This window comes from Coturnix japonica, chromosome 15 (genome assembly GCF_054131305.1).
Source record: "Coturnix japonica strain WE chromosome 15, WE-NBRP24, whole genome shotgun sequence".
Taxonomy (NCBI): domain Eukaryota; kingdom Metazoa; phylum Chordata; class Aves; order Galliformes; family Phasianidae; genus Coturnix; species Coturnix japonica.
Genome location: NC_140677.1, coordinates 14,769,415 through 14,795,056, shown reverse-complemented (window position 1 = coordinate 14,795,056; position 25,642 = coordinate 14,769,415). Strand labels below are relative to the sequence as shown.

At 39.5% G+C, this 25,642-nt stretch overlaps 1 protein-coding gene across 2 annotated transcripts in view; it reads left to right on the top strand.

The window, feature by feature from the left end:
* The window catches only part of SLC6A1 (solute carrier family 6 member 1), a 43,939-nt gene that overhangs the window by 8,222 nt on the left and 10,075 nt on the right, over nt 1-25,642 (top strand). For both annotated transcript variants that reach the window (XM_015874826.3, XM_085516978.1), the window contains exons 2-5: nt 22,226-22,605; nt 23,357-23,488; nt 24,241-24,341; nt 25,476-25,585. In XM_015874826.3, the coding sequence (XP_015730312.1) occupies nt 22,371-22,605; nt 23,357-23,488; nt 24,241-24,341; nt 25,476-25,585 (578 nt within the window). In that variant the 5' untranslated portion in view covers nt 22,226-22,370. The remainder of the gene's footprint in view (nt 1-22,225; nt 22,606-23,356; nt 23,489-24,240; nt 24,342-25,475; nt 25,586-25,642) is intronic.

Here is a 25,642-nt window from a genome sequence, read left to right as displayed (position 1 = left end):
GATGCAGCCTACCAAGAATACTGGTGAATACCCTTCCGCTTCTTTGCGGTGTCTTATGGTGTTGGTGTCTGTAAGTCTATTGTGTTGGTCACACAAATTCCCAGTTTCAAGACTGTGTTGCTTTTAAAGAAGGCAAGAGCTGAGGTTATAGTGTGGTATCTTTTCAACATTTTTTTTTTTTTCCTCCCTGAGTAAAAGCATTGGGAGGCTGCACTACAAACATGAGAGACAGGATCTGCTGTAGTCATCTTGATTGCCTAGTATATTAAGTTGATGCTAACATTACATTAACTTAATAGTAGGTGACTTGCTTGAACTACAACAAATTAATGCACTTGGATTCTATGGGTGCAGGTCTGTTTAGAAATGCAGCTGCCCTTCTCTGACCCACCTAAACACACAGAAATCTCTGGCATGCAAGATGGTTGGTGGATTGAATATGTGAATGCCCCAATAATCAGCATGAGTAATTTAGAAGGGAATGAGAATAAATAGTTCTGAAGAATGGGAAAGCAAGCCAAGCCCGTGCCTTAAGAGGACTGGGGTCTTTGATGGAACAACGGTAGTTTGGCCTGTAGTTTGATCCCCAGTGTCTGGGCCTCTAAGGAGCAGGGGCAGGGTTCTGCTCTTTATACACATATGAGCAAATGGAGACTGTCTTGGGTTTATAGTCCAGAACTCCCTCTTCGAGGGCTGCTACCAGCCATTAAGCCTTCAAGAGGAAGCAGTAATACCTGATCAGGCATAGACACACGTGACAGAATTTCATCTTCATGCCTGAATGTAAAAGAAGATTGATTCTGCTTTGCAGTTATGCTCAGGGGGCTGCTTAAGGAAGATAATTTTCCCATATTTGCATTCAGCTACTCCAAGTGTATCAATTTCCTCTGAGGATGATTTTCATTTTACACAAGAAGAGTTTCCAAGGAGGCGCTACATTTACAAGAGCAGTTGCCAAGGGCCTCCGAGGGACCTGACAGATTTACAGACTGATGACTTACTGCCAGTGCAGTCTCAATGGGAATCTGATTTGATATAAATAAAAAAGAATTGTTCAAGGGCAGTGTCAAAAAGCATATTAGGCCAAGAAACATTGTGGTTTGTCTTGATGTAGTTTCTCTTACAAAAGGGAATCGAACTGTGGCTAGTGATGTTTATTACAGCTCTATGCTTTTTCCAAATTAAAAATGAGCTTCGTCACTGTATTTCAATTCTGTCAATCTTTGTGGTGAAGCAGGCAGGATGAGAATAAATAGGTAGTTGATGAAGATAAACGTGTTGGGGGAGGTGGGAGTGTTAAATGAAAATTGCTTAATGATTACTCTTTTAATATATAAGAGCGTATAAATCTTAGCCAAAACAGTTTGTTAGTGGATAACTGCAGGCTTGTTCGTGGCCCAGGTGGGCCTATGAAAAACTCCAGGAAGATAAAAATTTTAGTGTCTTTTTTTCGCCCCCCCCCCTTCTCTAACACAACTGTTTGCAGATCACGTCTGTGCCAGCACTGGCATTATTAGAAAGGCAACCCCATTCATTTGTTCCTTTGTCCTTTATAGAAGGACTTGCTGCCTTGTCTTTTGGGTAGCACAAAAGCTTTTTTCTTTCTGAGGGACAAATGCTGTCTGAGTGAATCCTGTATGATTGGTTTCATTTCATGAGACCATTATGTTTTCCTTTACTGCTATTTTTGACGCTTCGGGGGAAAAAGATATGCAACAGAAATGCATTGCAAGGGCAGAGCTGCTTATATGGTGCTTTGCTTCCAGTGGTTAAAGAAAAGTGAGATGCCTAAAATATGGCAGCTAAGTATGTAAATACTCATATGGGCTAGTGAAAAGCCACGTGTACTGTGGCTGCAAATCCATTTATGGATGTACTGTGGTTTCCATTATAGTGGAGGTGAGGTAGGGAGAATAATATTCCTTCTTTATAGGTAATAAAGATGTTGCCCTGAAGCGTATTGTATTAAGGCTCCCTGAAAAGCTATTGCAGCTTATTTTTGACACAGTGTATGATGGGGTTTAATCACGTTTCCATATTGCAGTCAAGATTAGCTGTTCCCTCACTCCATTCAAACAGAAATTGCACCAGTAGTGGGTAACACTGAAAACACAGTATGGCAAAAAAAGAAATATGCAGGAGATTTATGGGCAGTTTTATTCCCGTGGGTGACAGGGGTATGCATGTTGATGTATCTGTTGTACTTCCCTTCTGGGTAGAATGACATATAATTAATGACACTACAAAGGAATGGCCCCGATGAGGGTAACGTTACCTACCCTCTCGTGTCCTCTTTGGAAAAACTGATTGAAACTATCAAGGCCCAGCTCCGTGCTTGCCTTGCTGCTTGTGGGGCCTTTGGGTCGCATGGGAGGAAGCAATGCAGATTGATGCTGGAGTGGTTGCTGCTTGCTGCTGCAAGAGAGATTGCTCTTTTTTGGACCTTTTGGCTTTAAGGAACAGCCAAGGAATATAACTGGGCACTTTTCATCTTTCATCTACTGTTTTGTTCTACTCGGTCTCCCACTCTTTGACAGTATAGTAAAAAGGCAGTCTGCTGTAACAGATCAAGCCTTTCCCAGCAGGTGAGGAGTCTGACGCTGCTCTCCTTGAAGAGGTTAGCTCTGAGACAAGAGCTTGAAACTGGAGAGCTTTGAGTAGCAGCAGGTAGCTGCCCTGAAGTGCAGCATGTCACATTTGTTGCTGGTTTTTTTTGCTTGTTTCTGGATTAGGAGCATAAGCCAGAAAAAAAGAAATAAAATCTGAGTTGATGAATGCTGCAGCCATTAAAACAAACAACAAAAGGATAATTAAAAATAGAAAAATAACAACCCACCACACGAAAGACAAATATCAGAAAGAAATGGAGTTGTTGCTTGATACTGCGCAACAGAAGAGATCATTACACTCTTGTATGTCAGCCTATCTTGTGTCTGAGAGCAAAATACATTGCTGTCTATGGATGTTTTCATCAGTGTTGCCTTCATGCACTTCAACAGGGATGGCAGTATAAGATTTATGTGGGTACCTTGCATTCTGCTGTACTTATGTTATCACTTGTTACGCTGAGTTGATTTCTATGCAAAGCGTTATGTGAGTCTATCTGCTGATTTGCTACATTAACCTGTGGTTTTATTCTACTGGGCTACAGTGAATAATTGGAGGAGAGCAGGAAGGCATTTGCAGGATTTGTGAGAAGTGTTTGTATTTCTGAAGTGTTTGGTTGAACAAGATGTCAGTTGTCCAGCAGTGTTTCTTCATGACTTTTCTATCTTTAGGATGGAGGGTTTACTCGTAGCCAGTAGAAATGAGTGCTTTTCCAGGGTTTAGCTGGGGTCTGGTAATGTTGTTAAAGGAAAAGCCCAGGGACCTTTGCAGAAAGCTGTAACTCTTCTGGCCTCAGTACACTTAAGAGTAGTTACTGTCAGAGTTCTGTGCATTCAGACATGGTTATGGGGAGCACAAAATAGTGACTCAGTAACAGCTGTGCTGCCGTGGCTTTCTAAGGGGATGTTCCTTATTTCACCAGGAGCATTGCTCTGTCTGGGGGAAGGTGGCTATTACGAAAGAATGCTGCTTCCCATTATAATTATTTTTTCATAAGACTAATTCACTCCCTGTTACATTGTACTGCTGTTGCTGCCACAAATCTTTGTCACTTCTCAAATGGCAAAATAAAAGAACTTGCATTCAGTTTAGAACAAGGCTCTGTGATTCATTTGAACGATGGTGGCAGCTTCTTTAAAATCAGAGGTGAAACTATCAGTGGTTGGACATGTAGAGGAATCTGAAAAATACATAACAGGAATATTCTGAATGATTTGTGTTTGAGGATGTCTGAACTGTCTTGAAAACAAATGTCTTCAACATCGCAGTTTATTTCTAGGGAACTTTATTTAGCAGGAGCTTGAGTTATCGCTGCTGTCTAACAGTCAGCGTTCACAGTTTTTGTGAAAGATCTACTACTACAGAAATAAAGAGCTTGCTTTGTTTACAGGAGGGGGTGGTGGGGAACATCCTTCAGGCAGTTGTTTATAGCTGCTGACATGTAATAGAACACGAACATGCCTTTGCTTGTGGAATCTTAGATTGGCATCTTTACAGGGAATCTTCAAGGGTAGCTTAAAGTTGACACTTTGTCATCTGTCAGTGATAAGCCCTAAAAAGAGCTGTTGTATGCACTGGAGTGTGTTATGCATAATAAAAATCACTGCAAGAGTTAGAAATGGTAGTTTGTATTCAGCAGCTGAATTATGTGAGGTATGGAATGCTGTCTTGTGTGGAACATTCTCAGTTAAGGGGAATTGCTAATAGAAGGCTGCAAGATTTGGTCCAGTAGATCTTAAGAAGTGTAGTGCTATTTGTGGATATGATTGGCAGGCATAATCCCTTTCCCACCCTGCTCTGCATCTTTCTTTTCCTAATCTGTGCCAGCCATTAGACCAAAACATAATTAAATCTAGTCTGTCAGAACCAAAGGAGATGTAAATCATTCAAGGTACTATTTTTCCTTAGAAGGAAGATAGATACCATAATCCCACTGAGATCTGTGCATATCTATTTTGGTTTCTTTATTAAAGAAAAATCAGCCATTATTTAATGTAATCCAGTGGTGCTCTTTTGGTTATTCTCTTAATGGCATATACCTCTTTGGTATTGCCTTCATGAAAGTCACGAATGAATGAGGGATGTTATTTTTAAAACAATATGTGGCAATACTGTAATTGTTCATTTCTCATATATTAAAGATATTAAGGGCAGAGTAGGCTTTTGATGGTGCAAGGTACATTTTCCTTGAGTAAATCTAAACCTGTTAAAATTACTTAGCAAGACTGCAAGGACACCTGAAGGATCAAGCAAAAGAAGCTGCCATGCTTGGGTTTCACGTTTCCTCCTTCTGTAGTATCTCCAAGCATTGTGCCACCTTCAGAGATGTGGGGGGGAACATGGGACCTCATGGAACACAGTCAAATAAAATTTAGATTGGGAAGGACTTGTGGCAGCAATCTGGCCCATTCATGTGCACTGGGAGTATGGTTATATCTATGTTTAAATGACTTTTAGAAAGATTTGAACAAATGAAGGAGTTCTATGTACGTTACATGGGTTGTTCACTTTCTCTGCTTCTTCCAATTTTGTCATTGCAAGCAATTTTTTTTTTAACTGTGCAGAGATAAATATTTCTGTCCTTACTGTAAGAACTTTGTGGCACTTCCTGTAGGCTTTCTTAAACTGTTCTTTTTCTCCACAGTAATGTGATGTGATCGCATCAGTGAGTGCTGAGAGTAGTCACCACTTAATAGAACTAAGCCTTCAATTTGCAAGTGTATTTGGATCACGTCCATTCCAGCTGACTTAGATTAGTTAGATTAGTTTAGAGCTAAACTGAAGAAGGAAAGGAGACTGTATCTGTGCTATGCAGATAAGAACCAATATTTGCCTGCGAGTAAATCTGGTTTGTTCTGCCACTCTTATTTTAATTATGTACTCAATTGGGACTGCTTGAGCGTAACTACTATGCATTATTCTTTGGGAGACCTTGCTTCCTGGGTATCTGCTGGAACATAATGCTTCAGATGAGTTTGGATGTGTTGCTCATATTCAGTACTGTGCAACCCAGAAAGGTTTCTATTTTTCTGGAGAGAAGATGCAAGGAATCAGCTGTTGTCTATGAAGCAGAAACAGATCTTTTATTTTTTGTATTTCACTTTAGGAAAATGATGCCTTTTGGAAAGCAAGGGATTATTAAAGAATAAAGAAATGATAAGGAATGTAAATCAAAGCTTTATTATTTAAATCCAGGTTTTATTGTGCTGGTTACTGGGAAAAATAAGGGAAATTGTTGTGTGTGTGCTTTGGTACGAACAGGTGCAGCAATTGCTTTTGAAATGAGTCCAAGCAAGTAACATTAAGTCCTCATTTTACAACTCACTGATTGCTGTGCAAAGAGCAGAACTTCCCAGCAGCATAAGCAGATATAATTCCATTGATAGCTTTGGCTCTGAGCCTATTCACTTAAATCAGAACTTAAATTCATGCCTCAGTAAACAAAACCTATTATATTATATAGGTCGGTATTGGTTTTGGGACAGTTATGTGTATTTTTGAATGCTTACCCTTCCCAGGTTAACACTGCATTCCCCAAAAGGACCACTCTTGGCTTTTTAGCAGTTTAAATACTCAGCTTTTTGTTTGCTTTGTTCAAACAGACAAGAGCAAAAAGGAAATTAGGCTGAGTAACATGGACATCTAGAACTTGTGTTAAGGAACACAGAACAGGGATAAGCGCACCTCCTGAACCTCAGTCCTACTGGCCAGAGCAACTTTACCTTGAAATACCCCAATTCAGTTATGTTAAACTTCTTCAGCATTAATTTAATTTCCAACATGTGATTGAATCTCAATGGTTTAAAGTAAATCTTACACGTTTTATGATGTGATGTAAAAATAGTGTTTTATTTGCCATTACTACCATCTATGTTTAATAGAAGTAGAAGTGATGCTCTTAGAGCAGTGTTATTTGCTTCATGTTTGAGTGATGACAATTCCAACTAAATGACCTAGAAAATTGTTTTCTGAAAATAAGAAAAACTTGAGATGATGGCTGTAGTACATCCAGCACTCAAGTCTGCAGCAAATTGCCAGCCTTTCAATTCCTGACACTATGACAAGCGCTCACCCTGCAGCCTTGAGCAAGTGATGAGTTGTTCAGGTCTCAGCTTGCAGAGTTGCTGCTGCTAATGTCATGTTTGGGGCTTTTTTGAAAGTTGATAAACTGAGCAAACACATTCTATTGGCATACAATGAAGGCAGTACCTCATAATGATGCAGGTATTGTTTTCCTTTGTTTAAAGGAGTGCTTCTCATAGCACACTGTACTCTGTATTAAATTGTCCCAAGCATAGAAGGCTGTTTATGTCACTTAGTGGTATTTTTGTATCAGTTCTCATGCGTGTCAGATAATTTTTAATTTTTTTTTGATGGCCTCAGTCACATATAAGGTAGAATTCATCAGCTGTTAGAAAAGAACTACAGATGCACAGAATGCAATTACCAAAGCTGAAACTTTGCCATGATTCTGGTTATATTTCTCTAAAAGTGTCAAGGAAGACTCCTATAACAGTCACAAATTTTGACGCTTACCTTTTCAATGGGATGCATAATGTGCAACTATGAGCACATTATGAGGAACACTGCTGCAGAAATAATTTGCCTGCAGTGTAAATCGCTTCTGCGTGCCATACTTCATGTGATAGTATTTCTCAGGAGAAGGGAGAGAGACAGCTGAGCCACCAAGCAATTTAGATAAATAGTCTGAAAAGGACAAGTGTTGGTTACAGGAGGATATAGGTAATTAGCACTGCCTGTTGTTCCAAGTTTATTTCTTCAACTGAGCAGCCATGTATTACACTGCAAATAAGTGAAACTGCTTTGGACTCATCTGTAAATTAATTTGCGTGCCCAATGGTACTCCATATTTTATAGCTTTGTGTTGTTTGGCTCTGTTAAGGTTTTCTTCTAAAACTCTTGGTTTTTCAATTTCTTGGATAGAACATTGCCTAAGCTAGAAGAAATAACAGACAAAGAAGCTTTTGAGCATCATGAAGCAAGAAATACTTTGAGTCTTGACTTTATTTTTAAGGCAGTTCTAGAGGAATGTATCTAAGGTCTCTAAAGAAAAAAATACTTGAAAAAGTTGAGAGGCAGGAACAAGAAATGCTAGAAGCAGCAGAGGATTGAGCATAGTGTGTAATGGATGGACTGTTGGGCTATGCTGCAATGGACAGATGTTTTCCAAAAAATGTAATGAAGAATAAGGTTTATTTGTTTGTTTCTTTTACCAGAAGGTAAGAAATGCTCAAAACTTAGTATTCATTCAGAAATGCTCAAATCTTAATATTCATTCAGATTTTGATATGTTTCTCTGCTTGTCTGAAGGTCAGAGGAACAGAACTTGGAAAATCCTGGAGAGCACACAAGAAATAAACGCCATCCAAATGTTATTTCAGACAGTAAATACAGAAACTCGTTCTTTTCATATATCCTGTCAGTCATTGTTCTGGCTGTTGAGATAAGCTCCTGGAATCTTATCATATGATAGTGTGTTTATCCTCATCACAGGCTTATTTCCCTTATCTAAGGCTTCTGTTGTGGATGAGTGAAGACATAATGATGCAGTGTAGTTCTCTGCTATCTGAGATGCTTCCAAAATGATAATGTGATTCCCTAGTGTTGCTAGGACAGTAGCCTGGAACCTCTTCATAAATCTTCTCTTGATTCTGTGACGTATCATTGAAAGCCAAAGTCATTTGTCTGCAGGATTTGAGAAATTCTGACCTACACTACAGTAGAAGAACCATCCTGGTAACCCTTGCACGTGTGCTTCCAATGCTTTTAAAATCTTTTTCTTTCATTGTTACTGAACATGAACACCTAAGTGACTTTTTCCCTTTCTGCAGTCTTCTTTTGGTGGTGGTGTTTTCTCACTGCTTCTTGGAAAATGTTCCCTCTTGACATGGCAACTGAAAGCAGGCATTTTCTCAGGCTTCACAAAGGGCTGAGGTGGTCCTTCCAGTCAGAGAGAACGCAGCCAGTGTGTGAGCAGTATGGAGATGGGTTGTTGTTTTTTATTTGCTATCTGCTGCGTGTGTTCTGACACTGCTCCTTTTCATTTGGAGATTGTCCCACATCCAGCCAGGAGAGGGAAGCTGGAAACTTTTTAAACAGAACCAATACCAGAATGAGAATATGCAGGAGCTGGAAATCCAGAAGTTGAAGGATTTCCTGCACCACAAAACACAAGCTCTTTCCTATTACAACATGAAGTGAACTCTGCTGCCACGGTTGTCCTCTGCAAACTTAGTAGATGCTTGACCTCATAGTATTGCCCTTACTTGCATTTTCTCTATCAGCTCAGGATTCCCAAGGGACAGCAGATGTAATTTTGGGGGAATTTAGGGGAGAGGATATGTTTTTGCTTTGTTTCAATCCCCCTTTTGTTGCTGCTTCTGAGAGCTGCACTCCCTAGATGGAAGATACAATGGCTGTATGAATTGCTATTTAATCAGGGATGCTAATTAAGTCTTAACTTTTAATGCTTTCATGGGAGGACTGTGAATGACTTGCAGTGGCTGGAACTGCAATTGCAAGAATTAAGTTGCTCTCAGCTTGGTGGGATCTGAAAGTGCTGTTTTATGAGGGATATTTAGGATATCTGGGTTTTAGAGGCATTTTGCCTTCTTCCTCACTTCTCGTAGTCTGAACATAATACTTGATGTTGCTTTTAAAAGGAAATAATCTGAAAAGGTGAGGCAATGAAGAATAAAATGAACACATTCATTGCAGATTTTTAAGTAGTGTTTTGTATGTATATAATTACAGTAGTACATCCAGTTTTATGACATAGAGTTAATGCAATTGTTGGATAAATACGAAGCCATTCTTAGCAGAATACTTACTTAGCTTTTCAGCATTGCTAGTTTAGTTTTCAAATTCAATAGGGGAACCAAGTTTCTTTGTCATGGCTGTCCGCTCTTTATCAGATACTAACAAAGAGTTCCTACTTTTGGGCCTTGGTAAATCTTTTCAATCAAGTGGATCAGACTAACTACAGTGGATGAGACTGGATAAATTTTGGAGACAGTGGGCTATGGGACAACAAGAACCATCAGCTGAAGTGGAGGAAAACATTTAGAGTCCTTTTTAGGCTTACATAGTAGAGAGAAAAAGCTAAGTCAAAACTATACATTACAACAAGTAGCATGCATAATGTGTCATTCCTATATGACGTAATGGACAGAAGGGAGAAGAAAAATATTCTTCATGCTTTTGTCTCTCACCATCTCAAATGTACATCCTCTCAAGGCAGCTTAGAAAGGCACGGTATTTTGGGGGAAAAAGTAAATTCAGAGAAATGTCAAGTATGTGAGTTAGGAGAGAGTACACGATGGACTTAAAAGATTTAAAATAATAAAAGCAGGATAGTTTCTGGAGCTATAATAGGAGTTCTCAGCTTTGATTTTCACAGAATCATAAAATGGTTGGAGAGCCTTTCTTCACAAGAGAGGCACTCCAGCTGCTTGATCACCTTCGTAGCCCTTTTGCCAGAGAAAACCCTTTATTTCCTTCCCTATTTCTGCCTCACTACTTCAGCAGTCATTTCTCTGTAGGGCTGGAGCTAGTGAAAATGGAAATGCAAAAATCGGGGGGAGGGAGGGTGAACACAGAGAAGGTGTTTGAAGTTGGCACAATAATGCCATAAGAAGCAATGCCAGATCTTGCTGAGCAAAGGTCATATGGTCTCCCTTTACTTGAAGAGCACAGGTTAGGAAGTTTAATTTTCTTTTTGGATGAGTATATTAATGTAGTGCACTGTATTCTTTTTCAGCAGCGTGCCATTTGTGTTGCTGAAGTATGCTAAACTGTAACACCATGATGACAAACTGGCAAAGACTAATTGAGGGCAACAGAAGCTGCATACAGCAAATGACATTGAAATTACCAGTGCCAATGTAGTTGAGCAAATACAGCTAACTCAGCAGATGAGCTTGGGTACTAGACATGCTACAGTGGGTTAGCTGATGAGCTTACTTGAATGGGCTGCATCCAGCAGTGAGATAGCTTTTTCAGAGCCATTTTAACTGTCTTGGTGCTGGACTGAATCATTTAGTGTTGACGTGTTCTATAGTTTGTGCTAAATTATGTGATGCATGGAATTACCACTAGCACCCTGAATTCCTCTCATCTGTGCATAAACATAATAAAGTAATCTGAAATGGTGCCATCCTGGCTTCAGTCTGCTCTCAAGCAGAAGTTATGATTTTAACAGTTGAAACAAAAGCCAAGTCTTTTCTTTTGCATTTTACACCTGTACCCAGATCTGGAATGAGCTAGTTTTATCACACAGGGTCTCATTCAGATTTTGGGTTACTCCTACCCTGCCATTCTTGTGATCAAACTCTACATGCGAGGAGGGAAATCCTTGGAGAGTGTGTTGGGTTTATGAGGCAGATGCCCAGCCAAGGTAAAAAAAATACCCCACGGGTGTCAGGCATCATATTTTATGTGCAGAATTCTGGATACCCAATTATTACTTAGTGTTCCTTCAAATAAATGGAAATCTGTTAGCCAACTCTTTTGGGTACTGCAAATTGTGCTCTCATTGTGAGTGGCAAAAGACAGGTGTTTTATAAACTCATTTCTCTGGAGTTCATAGTTAGTGAACTTTGAAAACTTACTCTACTCCTTTACCTGCTGACTGACCTCTGTATACAAAGAGGTTGCACTCTGAAATGTTTCTAGCCAGTCGAACATCTGATCCTCAAGTTTTAGGAAATGTACCTGGTTATGATCAGTTTGTTTATCCTTTGTTATGATCAGTTCCTGGTGGCCTTGGCAAGCAGCTCTGGGTGATCTTGCATGTGCAGGGAGGTTGGACCTCATGGTCGCCGAAGGTCCCTTTCAACCTCATCTGTGATGACTCTGTGATTCTTTTGGATGATTGTGGCCGTCTTATTTCTTTACATATCACTGTAAAATAGAAAAATGACTGTATATTGATTTTTTGTGTTTAAATCTGTTACATTCAATGTTATAATAAGGAGTTGCTCTTGGTAAGAGAACTCTTGAGTTATTGTGCAGGACCAGTATTTCCATAGGTTGATCCAGTGAGCAAATACGTGCTTTGCTAAGATCTGTTGCACATTTTACCTAGAAATCTGCTTCTGCTTTGAAAGATTGTCTGGACAGTGCTGATAAGTGAAGTGGAATGCATTGATCTTGAGGAGGATTAAGTGAAATCTTTGAAAAGGAGAGTGGAATAGAACATATGCTAGTGTATGGCAGCAGTGGAATGGATCCAGCCAAAATAACTTCAGGAGTCTGGAAGCCTGCTGATAAATAACTTTGCTCATCTATTATCCATAAGCAGCTGAGAGTACTTGGTTGGCAAGAAAATATAACTATCCCAATTTTCAGGCTATTTTCCCAAATAAATTAAGAGACAGTATTATGCATCTGTGATTGCCTAAGGACACTTCTTTCAGATCACCATTTGAGGAAATTCTGGCACAATAATCTAATTTGAATGTGCTGAAAATAGGGGTCATTCATTAACACGTGAATGCCAGAAATGTGTCCGATAGTGTATATATGTACAACTTCTTCCAGTGAGGGTCCTCTCAGCCAGCTCAGAGCAGAGTGACAGGCATGCTATACAGGTGATTAAGACTTGGATTTCCAGGTGTGCTTTAAGATCACACCTAAAACTGAATTCCTGATTGTTTTAGGAGTTGTTATGCTTGTGGGTTGGACCAAAATTGGTGTTTGAATGCAGAATCGAGTATTCCATGGCTGCTGCTGCAGCTGGTGGCTCACATTACACCATTGGTTTTCTTATTTGGTTTGCTGGTTTGGGAGCTGTTTTGTTTTTTTTGCTTGTATGGTTTGGTTCTTCTCACTCTACTAATCCCATCCAGGTGTGCTCTTTCACCTGGGTTAGAATTCATATGGTTCAGAAATTTCAGATAAGCAGAAAAATATTAATTTTTGAGAGCGGCTGAAATGGATGTCACTGACTGAGGAGTAGGTGGCTTCTGGCAATTCCTGTTGTACAGGATGGGCTGAGACAGCTATTGCTGACTTAACCAACATTTTGGTTATAGCTGGAGTTCTTGGAGCTATCCAGCTAGGGAGGAAGTTTGAGCTCTGTTTGATTTGCAGTTAATTGTATCAATAACTGAATTATTATCCGGACAAGGACTAAATTCTTTAATCAAAAGTATACACAAGTTTTATTTTTCTAGAGTTGAAAGGTGATTTTATTTCCTCTCTGAGAAAGTATTCATCAACCTGGCTTGTGTTCTGGGTATCTTAATGTAGTTCTTATACGTGCTTAGAGTCATTAGTTTGCAAATGATGGTTGAATTAGCAAATTAGATTTATACACCCGTGGCAAGTGCTGAGATTGTTTGGCTGTAAAAGTCTGAGGAGGGAATGGGAAGAAAGAAATTTCCTACAGGAAAAAAATCACACTGAATTATTTGCTGCAGCAAATAAGATTTTTGTCTGGAATAATTAAATACATAGAACTGATTTTTATCTTTCCTGTCAGATGGGATTAAGGTGGAATCAGTACAAGTGTTCAAACCACCAGGTGTGGGTCTGGAGAGATGTTTCTTGATCTGTTATTGTTCAGGTCAGTGAGAAATAAATAAATCTAGCAACCTTGCAGACTGGTGCAGGCTCCAGGACTCATCCGTTTGGAGAACAGAAGCAGCCACATGTGCAAGTAGCTGATATGAAAACATTTTTTCTTCCTTTTTTAAACTTTTTCCTGATAGTAGATGTACCTTTGGGAAAGGTCAAGTTTAACTTAATCTGCAGGCAAAAATAAGCAAAATCATATCTCCTATGAATAATACTTCGTTCAGGTGGCTTATTATAAAAAGAGCTGGTGAAAGTATAAGCGATAACCCACTCCTTCGCCTCCTCAAGCAGGTGTTTGCCTTCTGACAGTCTAGGCTGGACTTTATGCTGAAAAATTGTTAGACTCCCGGATATAAAGAAAAATCATGTATTGTACTTCCTGATACTAAACAAATATATGCCTTTGCATGAACAGCTTTCCTTTTACAACGTAAGTGGACAGTGGGTTGAAGCTGGAAAATTTAACTCTCTTTGGCAAGGTTTGGCTTACTGACAGCGTTCCTCTAATGGCTGCATTACGAGACCCATTTGCCTGGTCTTCGCAAAAAAGAAACTTATCCAGATGGCATAGTTTTGTCTGGAACATGCAAATTTGCTACTTCTTGTTGGTCTGGACTTCTGATCAGCTTAATTACCCTAGTTAAGTACTGCATCAAGTGTGTCACTGATGGGTCTTTCAAGCCAAGCTGGCAAGCACTAGTTCTGTGTTATTGACTTTGAGGGGGAAAATGTCCCAGATACAGACTATAGTTTTTAGGTGGCAGCATTAGTCTCTGGATCTGAATTGTCCTGCTCTCTCCTTGAAAAGTGGATATTCTCCAGATGGTGTCTTGTCTTTCTGTTTGATAATAGTGACAGGTGACAGGCTTTAATTAATGATACAAAGCAACAGTCGGCTTTCAGTTATGAGTAATGTAGGTGCTGGTGTATGGATATGTTTTAGTAAACTTAGTGTAAAAAAAATGTTTTGTGATGTTTTTTTTAATTTTTTAAAAGTCCTTTCATAAGGTAGGAACCAGCCTACCTTGTGGTACCCTAATGGTACCTTGCCAAGTATAAATATGATCCCATTACAGCACTGTAGACTTACTACCATGAGAGTATGGAGAATATAAGAAAAGGTTTTGCATCTCTCAAAGATATTTAGCTACTGAAAGCTTAGTCTGAGATTCTGCTCTCCTGTCATTAAAGAATCTAGGACTTAGGGATGTAGCTTCAAATCACACAAAATGCATTTTTGTTTTGTTCAGAGCGGTGCCGCATTTTTTAGAGCAGAATCTATCTCAACTGTTCCAATGTGGACCCAAAATGACTTGGGGCAGGAATGAAACCTTGCCTTGTTGATATTGCAGTGCTATTAAGCCATCAATTAACAACAAAAGGTTTTTATTTGCAAAAATGTCAAATATACCTTAAGCTTCTTTCTGTATTTTTTTTTTCTTTATGTTATAAGTGAAAAGAAAGCAAAACGTTCTATTTATCTTCTACTCTGCGTCAGCTTCCTGATTGTCCATATCGATTAAAGACAAAATTTTATGGATTTGCTGGTCACTTCAGTATTGCAGCTTCAGATTCAGGAGGGTGGAGAAATTCTTGTTGTGAATTAAATAGCTTTATGTTCAGAATGAAATGCCATTTAAAATTAAAGGTTTGGACTGAAGTTTGCGGATCAAAGAAAATAGAGCAGAAAGAAGAAGTGGCTTTAGCTTGGAGCTGCATCTGAAAAAGCTAACCTCAAATTCAGGGCTTTCTTTTCTTTCTCTCTTCCCACTCCTTCCTTATCCTCCAAAAAGGATATTTCCTTTAGTTTTTCCTGAAAGAGGCTTAACTGCATTAATGTGTGTGTGCCTGCAGTCTTTTTTTTTTTTTTTTTTTTAATGGTTTGCAGTATAACTGCATCAAATCAAATGTATCAACTGTAAAGCCTTTTATTTAGGCTGAAAATAGGGCTATTTAAAATAAGCTATGATCTAGAATCTGGAGGCAGCACTCAAAATAGAATCATTGGAATTAGCAGTGTTGGCAGCTGCTATTGTCAGTCAATAGGCTTGGAAATTGGACGTACAGCATCTGCCATAGCTGCCTCCTCTTCACCAGGCTTGGGGAAGTTCAGTCCGATGTTGTGTGTGGCTGCTAAAATTGGCTAAGAGTTTTTCTGAGTGTTGTGGGGGAGAAAATATGAATTGCATTAAAGTGCTGCAGATTACAGGAAGCTTGCCTTGCATAAAGATAGCATCTAGAAATCGAAAAATACAAACTATTACCTCTGTTTGTCAGACTGTATTTCTACCCCCAAACCTGATGCGTGGAACTTTGTGGATCCTGTCTTTTAGGTGGCTCTCAAAGTTTTAGACAACTTATCTTTCTGGATGTCATCTAAAGTGACTTGCCCACTGACACAGAGAAAATCTGATCTCAGATGTGCCAAGATGTCATCCTGTGAAGAACTTGTCCGTGACACTTTTAGGCAGTGTTTTCAGATTTAAGACAAACCCAAATAACACAAAATTTAGAAACCTGAGGTGGCTGAAGGAAGACACAAACCAGAGGGGGAAGCATCCAGGACAAAAACATAATCTTTTCATTGCCAAAAGGCTGATGTTCTATTAAACAACAGCTTTCATAATTTGTGATTATTTCCATAGTATTTTTTTGTCCTTTTGGCTTCAGAGTAAAACAGAAATGAAACATTTTGTTATTTTTAAGGCTAATAAAAGCTCATAAACACTAAGATCGCTCTTCCCACACCCTATTCAGATCTCTCAGCACTTTCTGCTTGCTCTTTTTGTCACTGGGAGAGATGTTTGCTTTTCTTCAGTCCTCAGGCACCTCTTCCATTCTTAATAATCTATTAAACGTGATAGAAAGCAGCTCAGCAGTTACTTCCGCCAGCTCCCTCAGCTCTCATGGTTGCATGCCATTTTGCTCATAGATTTCTGTGCATTTAGTTTGCCAAGACAGTCTCTGTCCAGATCTTCCTCAACCAAATTGAAGCCTTCCTTTCTCCATACTCTTTCTCTTATCTCCAGTACCTGGGATTCCTGAGTGGCAAAGTTAGAAGTTAAGACCAAAGCAATTTAATGCATTCAGTATCTGCCTTCTTGGTGTCCTCCGTTACCAGGGCGCCCACCTCATTCAGCAGTAGATCAGCATTTTCCCTTGTCTTCCTTTTGCTATTGATGTGCTTAAAGAAACCTTTCTTGTCCTTGACTTCCCTCACCAGATTTCAACTCCAAGTGGGCATTAGCCTTCCTTGTATCCCTGCAAGCGCTGACAACATTCCTGTATTCCTCCCAAGTGGCCAAATCCATCTTCCACATAACTTCCTTCTTCCATTTGAGTTTCAGTGAGCTCCTTGCTCATCCATCTCCTGCTACTTTTGCCTGATCTCTTTCTCTCAGGGGTGCACTGATATTGAAAGGAGTGGTACTTGAATGTCAGCCAACTCTTGAGTCCCTTACCTTTCAATTCTATGACAAAGGCAAAGGCAATGCCTTTGCTGCAGCTCCCCCTTTCAGCAGGCAGTACAGCAGTGCGAGTTTTGACATGAAACAGGAGATATTCATAGGGTGGTGATCAACAGCACCTGTACTAAATATGGGTTACTTCTGGCATGAATGGCACTCCTCCTGATGTATTCTGGCACGTAAAGCAATATGTTTCTAGCAAGTCTTGCACAAACAACAATGCTTCAAAGAAAAAAAGTATTACACGCTGACAGACGGGATATTCTTGCAGACCTCAGACAAATCAAAATCTCAAGAGTCTTGTTCAGCACACACAGAAGGAAAGCGGAGTGTTTTGTATCATGTTTTCACTAAAGGAAATATGTGTATCTTTGGGGATGGAGCAGCTGCCAGTGAAATAGGCGAGCTGCCAAATTTTGCAGGCTTCTAACAGTTATTTGTAACCTTCAGCTGTTGGCTGTGGGAGTGTGAATAGGGAAAGAGCACAAACACCTTAGCTGGAGTCTGAATTGTGCCTGGGGTGTAGCCACTTCACGCTCTTTTTCTGTGGGCACTGTTTCAGAACTAGTGTAGCAGAGGTCTTTTTTGGCTCTTGTCATTTGTGTGAATCAAAGCCTCAATTTATATAACAAATCATATGGAAGACTTGGAATGTTATTTGCCAACAAACATGTCTATAGCAGATCAGAATATTCTCTAGTTTGGGCTGAGAAATAACCCCTGATTTACCATGTTGGTAAAAACTAGAAGACCAACGCTACCTCCAGATAATTACACTGAGATTTTATTTTACAGGATACTACAGGATTTATAGGAAAAATGCTGCTATTCTTTAAACAGGCTGCAAGCTGTCTCCTAGGATTGCCAGAATGCCTTTGCACTTATGATATTTGTGGGTTTTTTTCATTTGCTTAGCTCTAATGATAACAACAATAATAGAATTCATTGTTGAAAAATATCATTTTTTAAGAAGTCCCTCACCTCTCCTCATCAAAAAGCACTTTGTTATGCATTATGCTTCTCATGATTCTTCATTTGTTGTTGGTTACTCACTTCAGAAAGAAATGGGAGGCATTTTTGTGAAGGATTAAGGGATATATATCTGCTTAAGGATCTCTCCATTACACATTCTGATAGTGAGGCTATATGACAGATAAGCTTTCTATGCAAATTAGATCTTATTATCTACTACACTAAGATTGAATTTCACATTGGGGAGTTCTGTATGCTCTGAAAATGAAGCTCTTCTCAGTGCTGAACTGAAGTTGGGCTTGAAGAGTAAATACTTGTGGTTTGGGATCGAGATTAAGTCAAAGATATACATGGAGTGCCTGACCACTGGCCTGTATCCTCGGGTGACCTCAAATGTCCAATGAGAGTTGGGTAAGTGCTGTAGAAGTACTTGCACAACCAAAGAGCAGATGGAGCAGTATTTTTAGGAAACTATTTAATTATTATTAATAATTACTATTAATTATTAATAATAGTCCATTTTGTTTCTTGTTTGTTTTTATTTACATGCTTACATGTAAATAAAAATTGCCCATAAAGGAAAAATTTCTTCCCAATAAGAACAGCGCTTTCTGTATTTCAGACCCATTTCATACCCTCCAGGACACTGCTGACATGAACTGTTTTGCTATGAAACTTAGTATGTGTGGTGTTCTCTTGACTTGACTGACCAATACAAATAGAAATGTAAGTGAAAGTAACTCTTGGCAGAAATGGGCTCAACTGGAGTCCCGTTAAGGTCAGAGCAATAATACCTTCCAAGTTTTATGAAAGTGATGTGGCACTTTATATAATGGTGTTTCTTCAGAATTTATTGTATGGAGCTGCTGTAATCTTGCCTTGTGTGGAGCCCTCAGAGCTGCTGCGCTCTGGGGAAGGAGGAGCACAATGGATTGGAGGGGAGGGGGTGCTCCACTTTGAATGAGGCAGAGGTTACAGGTTCTGTAGGAATGGCAGTTTCCTGCTGCACAGCTTCTGCACTGTTCCTTTTTTGCCTTTTGATATCACTTGTGAAAGATGATAGGAATATTGCTGTGGACTTTGATTTTATGCAACCAGTTCTAAACTTTTCAAATCCAATTTTAACCAGGCCAGAAGAGAGAAAAATGCTTTTATTAATGAAGTGGCACTCTCTTTGTTCTGGTTTCCCTGGCTGTGCTTATTACCTTGGCTGTTATGTGTGCTTGGCTCTCTTGACTCATTCTTCTCTAATGCGGTGGTGATGCGGGACAACCACGTGGTATCTAAATCCCTATTTTAGAGAGCTTTCTCCTCTTGGCTGAGCAACCTTAGTAACTGAAGTCAAGGAAGCTCTATTGTGCATTGAGGAATGTGGTGGGAAGCTACCATACCCTTCCTAGTACACTCAGTGTTGGCACAGAGGTGCTGCGGGAGCAAAGGCTGACTTATTTAAAGGATCTCTCCAGCTTCTTCCCACAAACTGAAATGCTGAATTGCGAGTGTCCTACCTGCTCTGCTGGCTGACAATTGCAATTTGTCTTTCCTTTTGACCAAGCTGAGCCACAGGGCTTACGTAAGAATATTTCTGTGCCATTCCATGTTAAACTCATTTTAAATTCCAATCCCAATGATGTGAGAGAATGCCCAATTAATCAGAGGGTGTGTGCCAAGTATCTTTGTCACCCACTCTTGTTCTGGATTGTTGTATGCAGCTCATACTTTGTGGAGAACTACCATATATAAAAGTGGGTGGTGAGGGTACATTGTAGACCAGGGGCTACTACTTTTGTTGTAATTTATTATTTCTTAGGCTTGGGGGAGGTTATTTTCCATAACCTGGAGGGCCAGTGTAAGGATGAGTTTCCTCCAACACTTCTCCCGCATTATCAACCATAAACAACACACACACATACTGTTCTTTGAGTTTTCTTTTTGCAGTTTTGTTGTTGGTTGGTTGGTTTTCTTTGGGGTGGTATTTTTTTCTACTCGTCAACATGCAGCTTTCTCCAATATTTGGGATCTCCTGCTGATGCTGAGTACAAATTAAGTGCCAAATAAATAAAGATCTATGAGACCGGTTTACAAAAGTACTAGAACACCCTGATGACTTTAGCAGCCTCTTTTGGCCAGAAAGAAACACTTTCAGTTCTGCATCTTTATCAGTAGGTGGTGCTGGCTAGCCGCGCATTTGTTTGTGCTCCAGAGGTTGTGCCTTAATCTTACAAACTTGGGTGGGAAGGTCAAAATTGCAATGCGATCTCAATCCAGCCTCAGAACGGAAACACAGTTTTGTCCATAAAATGTTGGTCTGTGTTGCCTTATGTGAAGGTTGTTGGGCTTCTGAATGGCTACCAGAATTGCTCAAACTTTCTGTGAGCAGTTGTTTTTGCTTTTCTGATTGAGGTGTAGCAGAAATCAATTATAAAGCCAGTAAGCATGGACTTAAGTTTTTGCATTGAAGGGTGCGGTTCAGGATTTGGTGAATTACTTGTGGGAGAATCATACTCTGTGGTACTTTTTGAGGGGATGTAATTGCAATTACTGCTCTGAATGCTTCATCAGTCTGCTACATGCTGCAGCTGAGATTAAGACTTGGTTAGCAAGGATGGGTTTCAGCTCACCCAGCTGGAAACACTTGCTGTGCAGATGTGCGTCAGCTATGTGCCCTGGCTCTATAATCAGTGTGGAGAACTCATGCTTAGGTCAGATGGACCTTGCTGACACGAGGGCCTTCTCTGGGCACAAGGGAAGCCTGAAGCAACTAACTCGGGTAAAGAGCTCTGTGCTGGCAGTTCTGACATTTGCTTGGATTAATTCTGTCCTATTTTTGAGAACTTTGAGAAGCTAAGCTCTGATCAGTCATAGCCCTTTTTTTATTGTAGGCATGATGTCATTCTCTTTAAGAGCATGGATCAATCTGAGGGAGTTGGGGGATGAGATATGGGTTGGCATCTCACGTTCTCCCTCACCTCAAGATGGCAGTTCTGAAATAGGAGCCTTTTCTACTTCATCATCTCAGATATGGGTACCTTTTATCTATGATAGAGATGTAGTGCCAACCGTATCTCACAAGAAGGAAGTTTCCTGACAAGTAGATGTTAAGAATAACCTAGACTGTAGACAGAAATGGCATTTGGTATGCAAAATTAGATAAGCTTGCATACAAATATGGAAAACTAAGCCTACGGGAAAGGGAAGGGAAAGATGTCTATACACAGAAGGACTTGTGAGGATAGGAAAATACTTGTAGTAATTTTCCGCCTTTGCAATCAATCTTAATGTAGAACAGAGAGGAAGTTTATAAGCATGATCCTCACCCCAGCAAATGTAACAGGTGATTCCTCCTCAGCTTCCAACTGAAGTCCTTTTTAATTGCCAGGTATGTCCTTGTGTTTGTGGAGGAGTAAGAAGCGTTTTAATACAGCAATCTGAAATGGGAAGTTGAAGAAAAACACTTTTAGTGGGAAATCCTTTGTGTCATTTATTTTTCTTTTTGACATAATTTACTATTAGAAGTGAATGACTAATAGTCTTGATCTACCTTTCCGTAAATCTATAAATAAAAGTTAATCTTTGCAGGCGCTTATGTCCAGCGTTGCCATAACATGGAGCTTCACACAGGAAGGTATTTCATTTGCTGAAGTGTCTGTTTTGAGGAGTGATGACTGCCAAATGGTAAAAGGAGCTGAGAAAGGGGGACTGCCTAAAGAAACCTCTCATGCATGGGCATATGGTAGACATGCAACAACAGAGTAGCTCACTGTGTTTTTGTCTTAATGAAACGGAAGCCTACACATACTTCTGAGCTGATTGGAATACCTTGTGTTCTTTTGCTTAATGCACATTTGCTTCCTTGATTTTTCCCTTATTTAAACTTCAAAAATTGCGTAGTTGCAGTACTGGCAGGTGAAAGAATTACTAAACTGAGGTGTGCTTATTACAGTCTTGTACTGAAGCACATACATATTAAACTTAGTAGAACATTGTATTTAATTAATGACTAATTATAACCACATAGAAGACCCAACGTCATTATCCAATATTAAGCTCTGTTGCTTAATCTGGTTTATTTTTTAATCCCTTTGGGAGGATCTCATATTAAGGTGTTTAGAGAAACATGCATAGTTCCTAACCTTTACAACTCTCTGTTATTTGTAGGTATTCATTGATGACCATAACCATAGTAGCACCTGCCTATGCTTAATGGAACTTTATGCTCATGGGAATTATCCTCTAGCTTTTTAATGCAGGATGATTAAATGAATGCTTTCAGTGTAAAAATTTTGAGCTGTTAAAGAGAAAACTCATCACTGACTCTATTTCACTAGGAAGAGCGATATGTGTTTGACCCTATGAAGTTGAAAGAACACATTAGGGGCATATTAGAATTAATTATCTGTAGACTCAGGGACTGTAGTTCCTGCAGACTATATGGAAATGAAAAATAAGTAATGGTGGCTTGGCATTTGTTTCGAGAACAGCATTTGCTCCAATCTCTTCCCACTGACTCAGTGGGAAGCAATGCCCAGTGCAGCAGCTGTTGGTAGGGCCCTACTGAGTGCCCCTCTTGTGCCTTGCAGAGCATCCCAGAGCTGCATACCGCCCGCTGCCCAGGGCTGACACACGGCCGGGCCACAGTGAGCCGCAAAGCTGCTGTCCACGTGGACCGGAGCTGAAGTCCCTCGTCCGGCGGCCACCAGAGCCTCCCCCGCCAAGCCCCGAGACATGGCAACAAATGGAACGAAAGTGGCCGATGGACAGATCTCCACAGAAGTTGATGCTTCGATCACCAATGACAAGCCTAAAACTTTGGTAGTAAAAGTGCAGAAGAAGAAGACGGATCTTCCAGACCGAGATACCTGGAAAGGAAAATTTGACTTTCTTATGTCCTGTGTAGGTTATGCCATTGGTTTAGGGAATGTGTGGCGATTTCCATACCTCTGTGGCAAGAATGGTGGAGGTATGCTTGCTCTCTATTTTGTACAACTTTTTATATGACTGCATGTTAGTATTCACCATAAAAATTATTAGCAATATGGTTCAATAGAGTTTTCTGTTTCCATCTCTGTATGTGTGCTTTTAGGGTTGTTGGGTTTTTGTTTGTTTGTTGTTTTTTCTTTTTTTTTTTTTTTTTTTGCTTTGCTTTAAACTAGATCATGAGGGTTGGAAGCTTCTCAGAGCAGGGCGCTCTGCTTTGAAGTCTGCTGTGCCCTTGAGTTTATTCTAATGTCTCACTGGCAAGTGCTTATAAAAGACCATAAAGTATTAGAGAAGAATTGAAGCACGTTCCCCTCCAACCCTTCAGAACCCTCTTTTGGATTGAGTGTTTGAGAGGATTGCATAAGGCTTGTAACTCTTACTCAGAGCTTATCATCAAAGGCTGGCTTCAGCTGGAAAGCAGCCAGTCCTGGTTAAAGCCTTTATACCGTATGTGTGCTGCTCTTATAGATGAAGAAAACAAAATGCATGGTCCTTTGTATTTTGTTTTTACTTAAATAGAAAGTGTTTACATGATGGGGAGAGACATTTTTCCACTTAGCAAAACCTCTTGAGATACTGGTTCAGAGCATAGCTTCTCACTAGCTATTTTAGCAAGCTACACCTCAGCGGAAAAAAATGTGTGTTTCTTTTTCAGATCTAATAGGGATGGAAAAACTAGAAACAGTAGTGGCTTTCTGTTCTGTAATAAGCTTTTTCTTTTTTCTTTTTAGGTGCATTCCTGATTCCCTATTTCCTAACTCTAATTTTTGCTGGAGTGCCACTGTTTCTTCTGGAGTGTTCCCTTGGTCAATACACATCCATAGGAGGCCTTGGAGTGTGGAAGCTTGCTCCAATGTTCAAAGGTACAATTTAATTTGTATTTCTTTCTGTTCTTCTTTTTCCACGTTGCATGAAGTGGCATGGACATTTCTTACTTAATTAATTAACGTTTTTACTTAATTTGTCATATTTTACAGCAGCTCCTGATTTTATGAGGTGTAACTGGCAATTTTGAAACAGGCTAGGATATTATTCGTTTCCTGTTCAAATTAGGGCATCAACAGACTGATTTTGTGAAATTTAAAAACTCATTTTTGTTAGGAACATACAATGATGGTTCAAAATCTGGCGACCTGTCTGAGCAGGTAAAGAAAAAAAACAGGTTCCTCAGTTCACAGCATTTTTCTATTTCTAACCAAGTTTCTATTCCAGGTCATGAAGGTTTGTATCTCCTTTTGTTTTGTACTGAAATGCAAAGGCCAGACTCTTCAAAGTTAGCAATTCCAGTCTGAACTGCATAAAAGAACTGCATAAAATTCATTCCCTGCTTAGATTTTCAGCTGGTTGGTTTTCTTGGTGCTAGAACCTTAAGATTTTAGTCTAGGTTCTGTACGGACCCACAAGCCTTGCATACCATGCTTTCCATCCACTAATTCTAAATCATTTGATGCTTGAGAGCTCCTGAATTGGCTTGTGGAGTAAAAAAGGAGCAAGTTATAGACTAAGTTATAAATTAGTACACAATTTGTGTGCCAGAATTTGCCCTGGTACTGCTGTTTCAGATACTTGTACGACCATTACAGAAAGTTACCTTCTTTTGTTTCTTCTTTGACAGGTGTGGGACTAGCTGCTGCAGTCCTTTCCTTTTGGCTAAATATTTACTACATTGTGATTATTTCATGGGCCCTTTATTACCTGTATAATTCCTTTACAACTGTAAGTATTGGGTAGAGGTGGAGAGATTTTGTTCAAGGGAAAGCAAATTGATGTAGTTAGTTGATTGAACTATCTCACTGTGAAGGTGAGAGATTACACAAAATGCATAAAAATCAGTAGGATAAGATTTTTTTTTATTCAAGACATACTTTTTAAAGTTCTCTTTTTTTCTTTCATGAGAAATACAGAATAGAAAACTGAATGTGAATGGGGAAACACAATAAAGGCTTGTTTTGGAGCCTTAGGCTTCCTGTTCTTACTTATTTGTTTAAATTTTCTGATCCTGATCTTCAGAGCCGCAAGTCTTTCATGTGTGCCCTTTTAGTTTCACATTATTACCTGTCTGCCATTCAATCACAAGCATGCCTGCTTTCTTCTCTACCAGGCAGATGCAGAGAATCTGTGCTCAGGCTTGTGACTGCTAGTCCTGGCAATGCTAACAAGAGTGCTAGTATCACCTTGTCTTTCAACAAAGAGGCAACCAGTCATTCCTCTGAGAAAAATTCTAGTGTGTAAAAGGTTAGGTTTTTGTGTATGTGTTTTCTTCTGGTTTTTGTTTTTCTTTTTTTAAAATGTGAGAAATGTTTACCAAGATTGGCCACCCCAAGAAAATCTGTTGTATTTATATCAGACTCATTCTATTACATAACACGTGTAAATAGACTTTGTCTATTAGAATTTCAGAAAGATTACGATGTAATGTACATTTTGTTTTCTATGTGTCCATTTTGCTAATGGTTCCTTGGCCAAAGGAGATAATTTTACTCCGATAAGAAATCATGATATTTTTATTACGTGTAATGCAACTAGAGTAACTGGACCTCCTGGAGGTCCTTTGCGCTGCTCTTGTTTCTTGTAGCATGCTCAGTGTACTCTAACATGCTGAGAGACATAGCCAACTCCAAAGCATTTCAGCAGGTATAGTAAAGAAAGGAGGAAATATTTTCACGTCTGATTCATGTAATTGATATCAAATTAAGTAACTTATGTGGCAGACTCGGGGATGAGTGCATTGCAGAAGTCAAAGTGTATTAGTTCTCTATTCCTTTTTTGTAAAATGAGATATTTGGGGTAATGCTTACTTAAAAATTGCTTGACTGTTTAGGATTTTCTCTTGTTCTCTTTTGTAAATAGACTCTTCCTTGGAAGCACTGTGAGAACCCATGGAACACTGACCGCTGCTTCTCCAATTATACCTTAGCAAACACCACCAACATGACGAGTGCTGTGGTTGAATTCTGGGAGTAAGCTGAGAATGTTTCTCTATGCCATTTCTGTGCATATGCAAGAATTAGCTCGTT